The sequence below is a fragment of the Pelobates fuscus genome, chromosome 3, assembly GCF_036172605.1.
Source record: "Pelobates fuscus isolate aPelFus1 chromosome 3, aPelFus1.pri, whole genome shotgun sequence".
NCBI classification, from domain to species: domain Eukaryota; kingdom Metazoa; phylum Chordata; class Amphibia; order Anura; family Pelobatidae; genus Pelobates; species Pelobates fuscus.
In genome coordinates this window covers 258,639,127-258,648,260 of record NC_086319.1, presented here as the reverse complement: position 1 = coordinate 258,648,260, position 9,134 = coordinate 258,639,127, and the positions used below count along the sequence as shown (strand labels likewise).

The following is a 9,134-nucleotide window of genomic DNA, read 5'->3' as shown; positions in this document are numbered from 1 at the left end:
TTATTTATACTAGTTTTGTATTTCCACTACATGATAATTTAGTGGTTAAGATAACCGGTTTGTTGTTTCAGCTAATATGGGGAAATCGTTTAAATATTGTTAAACGTAACATTTCATATCTTCATAGGAAAGATGGAGGATTAGGCATGTTGTGTCCTGAACTTTTTTACAATCTCTTGTTTATAACCAAGAATTTAAGTTTTTTTTTAAATCTGGTAGGACAGATTTATGGGGAGTCTTATATAAAAACCAGATTAATCACTTTGTTAGAGTTTGGACAAGAGGTGTACAGATCAAAAGATTGTCTGGTAAAGTTAAACATTGCTCTCTATATGCTCAGCAATGTATAAAGATGTTGCTGAGATGGCAAATTTCATATGAAGATATTACTGGGCTAGATAGAAAACAATTATATCATGTTCTGTTAAATAAGTACTATAGTGCCCAGCTGGTTTTAAAAGACTGCCCTAATACCTTAATGAAAAAAGCCATTCAGAATGTTACTAGCACGAGAATACCAGTTAAATTGAGAGATGTTATTTGGCTTAGTTTTCAAGGAAAATTATACGTTCGATCTAATTTGAAATTTAAAAAACTTGAGGAACGAAATTGTCCGAGGGAAGAATGTTCAGGGATATTAGAAATAATGTCTCATTTTTTGTGTGACTGTCCCTTCAGTTTAGCAATATGGACTGAAATGTCTATATCCCATTTTAAAGGACAGTCATATGCTGAATTAGTATATGGAGCTTTCAAATGGGCAGGTAATATTAACAAATGCACTTTATATGTAATTAATTGTATTGTAATATATCATTTATGGCAAGCAAGGTGTCTAAAATCATCCAAACAAATAATTTTGACAACAGATTCTGTGATTAATCGGATAATTAAAGACATAAAAGATGTATATGTAAAGGAACAAACTACAGATTATTGGAAAAATATAGATATGACATTCTGTTTTTAATTGTATTTTTGTATATGTTTTTGATACACTGAACATTGTTTTGTAATTTGTTGTTAGAAAATTTAATTAAAAAAATTTCCTCCTATTACTCCATATAACCTCTCTATAACTCCTTATATTACTGCTTATTACTACATTTCACCTCTCTTTAACCCCTCCTATTAGTTCATATAATCTCTCACTATAACTCCTTATATTACACCACAAAATCTCCCCCATTTATTTATGGTAATGCACTGTTAACAATGAATACCCACAGTCAAAACTGTGAAATATTTTTCTTTATTATGATATTGTTGTTTCTGCAGTGAACTAATGTACAAAAATAAGGAAGTGAAATAAGTGAAAGACGGGCTACAGATGAGCTATTTATATAACCTTGCAGCAGCGGGCTTTGGTGAATGGCACATTATTACAGTAGCAGCTACATTTGATGTCATTCTCAAAGTCAAAGTCTTTACATCCATTCCCACAAATGCAGCTTGTCGGGGTGTATCCTGTATAAAAAGGAGAATGCATTAAAGAGAAATTAAAGCTTTGCAAACATTTACTGTATATCTTGAGTTAATTCAACTTTAAAAGATGCTACTAACAGCTTGTAGTCACATTTAGTTACTTTGAAGAAATGAAGACTGGGGGCGATCCATAAAGAGGTCTACAAGAGTCTTCATGAGGAGACTGGCACACCATGAAGTGCAGAGCTCGCGGTGTGCTGGGTGCTCTCCCTACAGAAGACTTACAGCTGCCAACCCTGCTAAACTGTTGTCTAGGAAGGCAAAGTACAAACACATCCTTTTATTGTGTATATGTATGTCTGTGCCTTTTTATTCCTGTGTGTGCCTGTGCCTGTGTGTGCCTATGTGTGTCTGTCTGTGCCACTCTCCGTGTGTGTGTGCCTGTTTCTGCTTGTCTGTGTGTGCATATGTTTACCATTCTGTGCCTATGTGTGTGTGTCTGTGCCTGGGTGTACCTGTCCATGTATGTATATGTGTCATGTCTGTGTGTGTGTGTGCTTGCCTATGCATGTCTGTGTGCATTTGTGTATTGGTGTGTGTCTGTAAATAAGTGTTCTAAGAGGTGTGCTAAATGGTAGAATATGGGAGGGGCAGGGGAGGAGCTTTAGATAGAGGGTCATCAAAATATGGGGTTAGAAGGGGGGCTTCCAAAAGCTTCAGAAGGATCTGCAGATTTTACAAGCTGTTTTTAGATATACCCCAAAGAAAAAAATGCAAAATTAAATGCATGCACTTTTCCATTAGGGTATATCTACTAAATAGCGATTAAAAATATTTGGGCAGTGGAGTGTCCCTTTAAGAGATTCATGTAGTGTGACGTACTAATATAGCAGAACAAATGAAAAGTTAAAAAATAAAGACATCTTTGCATTTTGCATAGTAGTAATTTACTAAACAAAGAGCAAGCGACAGTAGGTTTGTATATGACTCCTTTAAAAGAAAACTGCAATTTAATGTTATTATTAAAACTTAAAGATTGCTCATATATCCTTTTTGTGTATTATTTTTAATGCATATATTTGCTTACTATCTATTTTCCACACATCTTTTGACTTACCCTTACCACATGAGAGCTTTATATCCTCTTTGGACAGAAGCACCTTCTGTACTAGAGGCAATGCACAATTTGAATAGCTGAAACTGGTGCAGAGTACCTTTTATATATTCTCATGCCACATGACACCAGGATTCATGAATAGATACCACATTCTGTTTACTTGCATGTCTTGGATAAACAGTGGAAGAGAAGTGATTGTGACCAAAAAGGACTTAAAAATGCCTTGTCCCTATGGCACAAAGGCGAAGGAGGATATGCACTAAAATAAGTATTCACTTATATGTGTGCATTATAAATGTACACACAAAGACAATATAAGATGTGTAATCATGTTTTTTTAATCAAATTAAAAAGGGTTTCCTGATTCACTCACTTTGAACTGGATTTCAAATAAAAAATGGGTGCTTCTCATAGAGAAGCATTGCGATCAATACTTCAGTATGAGAAGCGTTGTTAGTGCATTTCCACACATGCACTGTGCAAGCAGGTGTCCTAACTATTCCTACTATTGACAGAGCTTGACAAAAGGTGGAGATACCTTTTGTTAAGCCTTGTCAAGCCCTTATTCAATATCAGTGGCAGCTGAGGAGAAAAAAAAGAGCTTGACTCCTGCAGGTGACAGAGTTGCTTTAACAGTTTAATATGTCTTCTTGAAGAAGTGAGCTTTCAGTAATTTTGAAGAAATGAAGACTGGGGGCAAGTGTAACAGAATGGGGAATGGAATTCCATAAAGTGGTCTTCAAGAGTTGAAGGCGAGAGAATGGGAAGAGAACATGGGCAGGTATCCTACAGAACAAAGTAGTCTGACTAGAACATATTTATTAGAGAGGATAGGTAGATAAAGACAGTGTTCTGAATAAATGTACACATCCACTTTGATTTTAAACTGAACCCTGAAGCCTATAAGAAGCCAATTTAAATACTGACAGAGCAGTGACTTGGGGAAGTTTGAGAGGGCAAGAATATGAGCATTTATTATAACTGTATGGCATGGTTTATTCATTATGACTATGGTATGGATGAGCAACTTAGGTTCATCTGGTTTTAGGAAGGGGCAGATTCCAGCTGTATTTTTTTTGTAATATGAAAGCAACTGGGTTTGGTAGTTGACTTGATGTCAGAGGAGAAGGAGATTAAGATATATAGTGATAGTGAAGTGGCTTGAAAACTATCTTACCTCTTGGACATTCGGCAGTGTCCTTTTTTCCAGTAATAGTTATGCAGCTCAAATCACACTTTTTGTTAGGTCCAGGCTCGGGTTTAGGAGTATTACCTCCTGGTGATCCACCTCCAGGCTTATAGCCTCCTGATGATCCTCCTCCTCCTGAATTACCAGGTTTATAGCCCCCTGATGATCCTCCTCCTCCTGAATTCCCACCTCCAGGATTATACCCCCCTGATGACCCTTCTCCTCCTGAGTTATAACCCCCTGATGATCCTCCTGGGTGCCCACCTCCTCCTCCGGAATTATACCCCCCTCCTCCAGAGTTAGAATTCCCCCATGATCCAGGAAAGTAGTTCCACCAGTTCTGAGCACCTGCAGAAAGTGAAAAGAAGATACAAAATAACTAAATATGACACTTTTTCAATAAATCTTTATAATCATTCAATACATTGAAATTGTGTGTTGCCAAGCATGTTTATTTGTATGTTTATACAATTAACATTTCATACATTGCTTTTACTTCAGGGGACCTATGTGGTAAAATATTCTAAGCTCTACTTCTGCTGCTGTTTTTATATTTAAACCATAAGAAAGAGGAAGCAGGAAAACATGAAAAAAACATATTTACCTGCTTTTTTCAGCCTACAGATTAAATGGATATGTCTCATTCAAAGCCAAATCTTTTTAATGAGATAGTTGTCTCAAAGTGCATAACTTTACAAACTGCAGAACTTTCCAAGTTAAAGACCATCAATAGTGGTCTACTGTAGGATAGCAAGGATTTTTCTCTTCCCTTGCAAGCTATACTACATGAGTGAAGAAACAATCCTTAATTCTTTATTATGTTAATCAATGAAGGAATGGAGTAATAGAAATAACATCTTTACATGCAAGAGCACATTAGAGACAGAATCAATAGGCCCTTTGAAGCTGCAACTAGTTTAACTATTCTCCTGACTTGTAGACTGATAGTGCTCACAGCAAAAGGAACCCAATGTCATATCCCATCACCCATAGTCACAAGGTCACAAATGGAACCGTACAAGGGAGCTGGGAAGTAAGGTGGATTCATAGATCGCCTACTTGCTCACACTGATTAAAGAGAGTGGGAGAAGAATGCAACCAGGGTAGTGGAAGAGCCTATACTCATCATGTATGACACCAGCTTCTTGTTGTTTTATTTTTACAAATGTGTATTTCATAAAGAAGTTCAGATATCTCATACATAAGAAGTAGACTAACAGACATCATGCATAGATAGTTAATTTGCAATAAGTAGAAGTTATCAATAACCCATTAATAAACATTTAAGTAACTGATAATGGTAAGGTAATCTTTCATGGAGAAATACTTAATCCAATTACATATCTATACTAAATGTTTTGCAAAGCATGTTTCTATTCCAATCATTTATTGAGGGAATCACCCTGCAATATTATTCATGTGTGGCAACATTTGCTGCCTAGACACCTCATTCTTGTCATCTGCCCATGATGGCCATCCTTAAAAAAAGACATTGTCCTCCACCCCAACCCTCTAAGATATAATTGTCCTAATATTCCTTCAGTTTAATATTGTTGCATGAGCTTTGCAAATTATTATTATTTTTTTTTAAATTTTCAAACATTTACAATTCTTTTCTTCATAATACTAAAATATCAAAACAACAAATATAAGACATATATCAATATATAAAAAAAACAGCAAAATTTGATAAAAAAATATTAAATCATTTCAGAATTGTATCCAACAATATTAAATTGAAGACCTTTATTGGGTGTAGGCTCTGGTCAGCAATTTCAAATGTAAAAAAAAATACAGATTCTTGTTTACCTACACACTTGCAGTCAGAGGTAGGTCTGTCTATCACAATTCCCATTTACCACTTACTTAGATAGCCTTACATCTTTGCTTTAACATACTTAAAGTGTGTCATGGTACACACAAATATCATCATTTTAAAGAGCAAATATATAGATCTCAATTTAAATCTCTTTAAAATGTTGGCTGCTCCCCTACATGCCAATCAAATGTCAGCATACAACTCTCTCTGACAAAAGAGAGCAGGAGAACTCTCATATAGACAGGTCTTCTTTCCATCACCGAAATTCCCCCAGCTTGTGGAGACATATAGGAATGGAATGACTTTTAAAAGGTGTTTGAAAAGTTGGAAGATACTTACTGGATGATGCAATCAATAAACAGCATGCAAGGAATGTTAGGGCCCTCATCTTTCTGCAACGAAAATCATATTACATTTTAATGAAACTACACAAATCATATTGTGGTTTTAATGAAACTACACAAGTCATATTGTGGTTTTAATGAAACTACACAAGTCATATTGTGGTTTTAAAGAGACTACACTAAAGCACACAGCATTCATACTTTAGGCACCATGTTATTATCTAGTGAACCTTGACTTCTATTACCATTACCCCTTCAGCCGTGCTTGTTTAAACTAGCATTTTGTTTAAGAACAGATCAGAGACAATATCAGGATTATTTACTAATGTTAGAATTGTCAGAAATGCAAATTGAATTTCAAATTTAAAGCATAATTAGCCAAACTGGAAGCATAGCTGACTTGGAAACTTGGAAAATGTTTCAAATTCAACAGTATTGGCCTGAAATTATGAAATTTACATTGAAATTACTTTTCATTTCCACCAATTTTCATTTTAGTAAAGAAATTTAAAAAAAAAACCTTCATCCAGTCTCATTTGCTTCTGCCAGTGCACATTCGTCCTTTTTTCAAAACCCCCTTTTCTAGCCCCATGCTGAATGTTGCTCGTTCCTAGGTTTATTCTCCCTTGATTGCCCTGTTTATTCTCCCTTGATTGTCTCCCTGTCCTCAATGCCATGCCTCTCACCATTTGGAACCTGCATAATGCCCTTTAAATGTTATGCCTTACCTTGCCTTGCAGATTCCAGGCTATCTGCTCTTGGCATTCACCCTGGTTTTATACCATCTCTGTTACTCCCAAAACATAGAGCACACCCCTGGTATTTGCCTCAGGCTTTGGTGTAACACCCTATAATTTGCATGGCAGGTGTGGTGACACTTCCCCTTTCTACTGCAGCCACCCTTACTGGTTTGGGGACACCACCCCATAAATATTCCCAACTGCCCTGTAATAAACATTTATTGCTCTAATCATACATTTTGGAAGCTGCTGTCTGAATTAAAGGCTAAGAACTAAAGTCAGCATTTCTCCTCAGTGCCCTCTGTCCAAATGATTCTACTAGTCAAGATCTATAAACAGATTGTATGCATAACTGGCAAAAAAAACAACAACAAAAAAGCTTTTCCTACTTAAGTGGGAATAGTGTTTTTGATTGCTGCTTTTTTTAATAAAAAGATGAATTACACTTTGTTGAATAAAGATTTTTGAAATGTAGAAATGTATAAGAATATGTAAAGCTGTGCATGTGGGCATATGATATAAAATTATAAACTAAAACATCAGATGAAACATATTTTTAAATAACATGAAATGGCGAGGTAGCGCAATTGGTAAATTCCCTGATTACAAAGCCTCTTCAAATAATGCAAAGTCAATGCAAAGGTTCAAATCCCAAAAAGGTCAACACAGCCCTTCATCCTTCTGTGGTCGATAAAATGAGTACCATCGATTGGGTAATAATAACATCTATTACTATTCAACTGCCAATTTGGTTAATTCCAAGAATGTGTGTTTCTCCACTAGGAGAAAGGCGCTATATAAATACTAGTTATTATGATAACCATTACACCGTTTTGCATGAGAAGTTATGAAGGGAGACCAAATATGTCACAAATATATCATGAAATACAGAAACTCAGAAAGTATTGCCCTGGATTGAAAGGAAGGGCAGACATGACTGCTGCCCAGAAGTAAGGGGGTTGGCACAAAGGTATAACATTATTGCAAGTTGGAGGGGAATAGGGGAAAAGGAGGAACAAGGGACTCTTTCCTGCCCACCCTCCCTGTGTTTCTTGATAAATGGTTTTTGGTTTTTCTGGTGTCTGTGCATGGTTCTGGTTTTGTTTTCTCGTTGTCACAGCACCAGCGTTGCTCCAGGCCAGCGAAATGGAAAGTGAAGTGAAATGATGAGTCGGCTTAGGAAGTCGCAGCCTGCCGAGGGCTGATGGCGGTAGGCAGGCTGATACGAACTCTGGACAAGGAAGGGGGATCTGTCTGTTGGGGTAAGTTAGCCAACAGCTGACAGTTGGAAGGAATGCTGGTCCGTTAAAATAGTTGTAAATTTAATAAAGCTGTGGTCGTTGCCCTTACCCATAATTCTGGTCTCAAGTGTTTTTGTTGGGGGCTGTAAGGGGTTGGGGACTGGTCAGCAGTCAAGATTAAAATTATTTTTGTTTTTCTCATAACTGTAACCAAACTCTGTTTGCTGGTGGGATTTCCTGGTGGCTTCCACATGGCAACCTTTGGAGCAAGAATCACTAAATCTTAGAAACGTGATGCTTACATAGTAATTGCTATCTGTATAAAGATGGGGTCAGCACTTATACATGTACTGTACAAGTGTGGGCTGGGGAGACTGATGTTCTGGGTTTGTCGAGCAAGTATAAAAATAAAACATAATTTAATTTTAAAACAAAGCTAAACTATCTTTTATTCCCTTGTCTTTGTGGCTTACCTTGTGTACTCTGGTGGTCCAGTGGGAAAGCCACCTTGTCTGCACCCCCTTAGGGACATCACGATCAGAATTATCATTGTGCATCCACACCACAAAAGGTATTGAGCTGCCATCATTAGAATTGGACTTCAATGTTTTTTGTTTTGGTTTGTTTTTTGTAAATCTATGTATTGATTTATGAGCATATTTGACATATTATGAAAGTAAAGTAAGACACGCAGGTCTGGGCATATAAAGAAAATAAAATGAGTAGAGTACAAGCAGGTGAAAACCAAGATTCCGTGAACAGAATATACACAACCGATAATACACTTATTAACAAGGTAACAAGATCCATCCTTACGGGGATCAAATGTTAGCATGGTATCCAAGACGAACGTGTGCAATCGTTATATACAAAACTACACCTGTATTTACATTCGAGAGTTTGCGTTCAGTGTACCCGGGAGGAGTACATGCTGTCTCAGCATGATACTACATCCACTATTATTAGAGTTATTCGCCTGCATGCCGACTACTACGCATGCAGGCGAATAACTCTAATAATAGTGAATGTAGCATCATGCTGAGACAGCGATGTTCCCAACACCAGGCCTAAGTCGGGGCCTGAAAGAGCACCCAACCCGAGCCTAGCACCGGAACAACGAGTTTCCCGTTAACCCTCACTTTCGGCAGAGCTCGTGCGTTGTCCAGGTATCCCTCCACCTTAATTGATGGACTTCAATGTTAAGCACTCTACATTTATCAGTACCTCACTACCTTACAAGCTAAACCTGTTATGCCTAA

At 37.0% G+C, this 9,134-nt stretch overlaps 1 protein-coding gene across 1 annotated transcript; it reads right to left on the bottom strand.

Moving 5' to 3' along the window:
* Positions 1-1,278: 1,278 nt before the first annotated feature.
* Positions 1,279-6,661, bottom strand: RETN (resistin). Its single transcript, XM_063445494.1, has 4 exons — positions 6,623-6,661; positions 5,890-5,942; positions 3,720-4,079; positions 1,279-1,467 (listed from the first exon to the last, which is right to left on the bottom strand). The coding sequence occupies exons 2-4, from the start codon at positions 5,936-5,938 to the stop codon at positions 1,340-1,342; spliced, it is 537 nt and encodes a 178-aa protein (XP_063301564.1). The 5' UTR covers positions 5,939-5,942; positions 6,623-6,661; the 3' UTR covers positions 1,279-1,339.
* Positions 6,662-9,134: the final 2,473 nt, after the last annotated feature.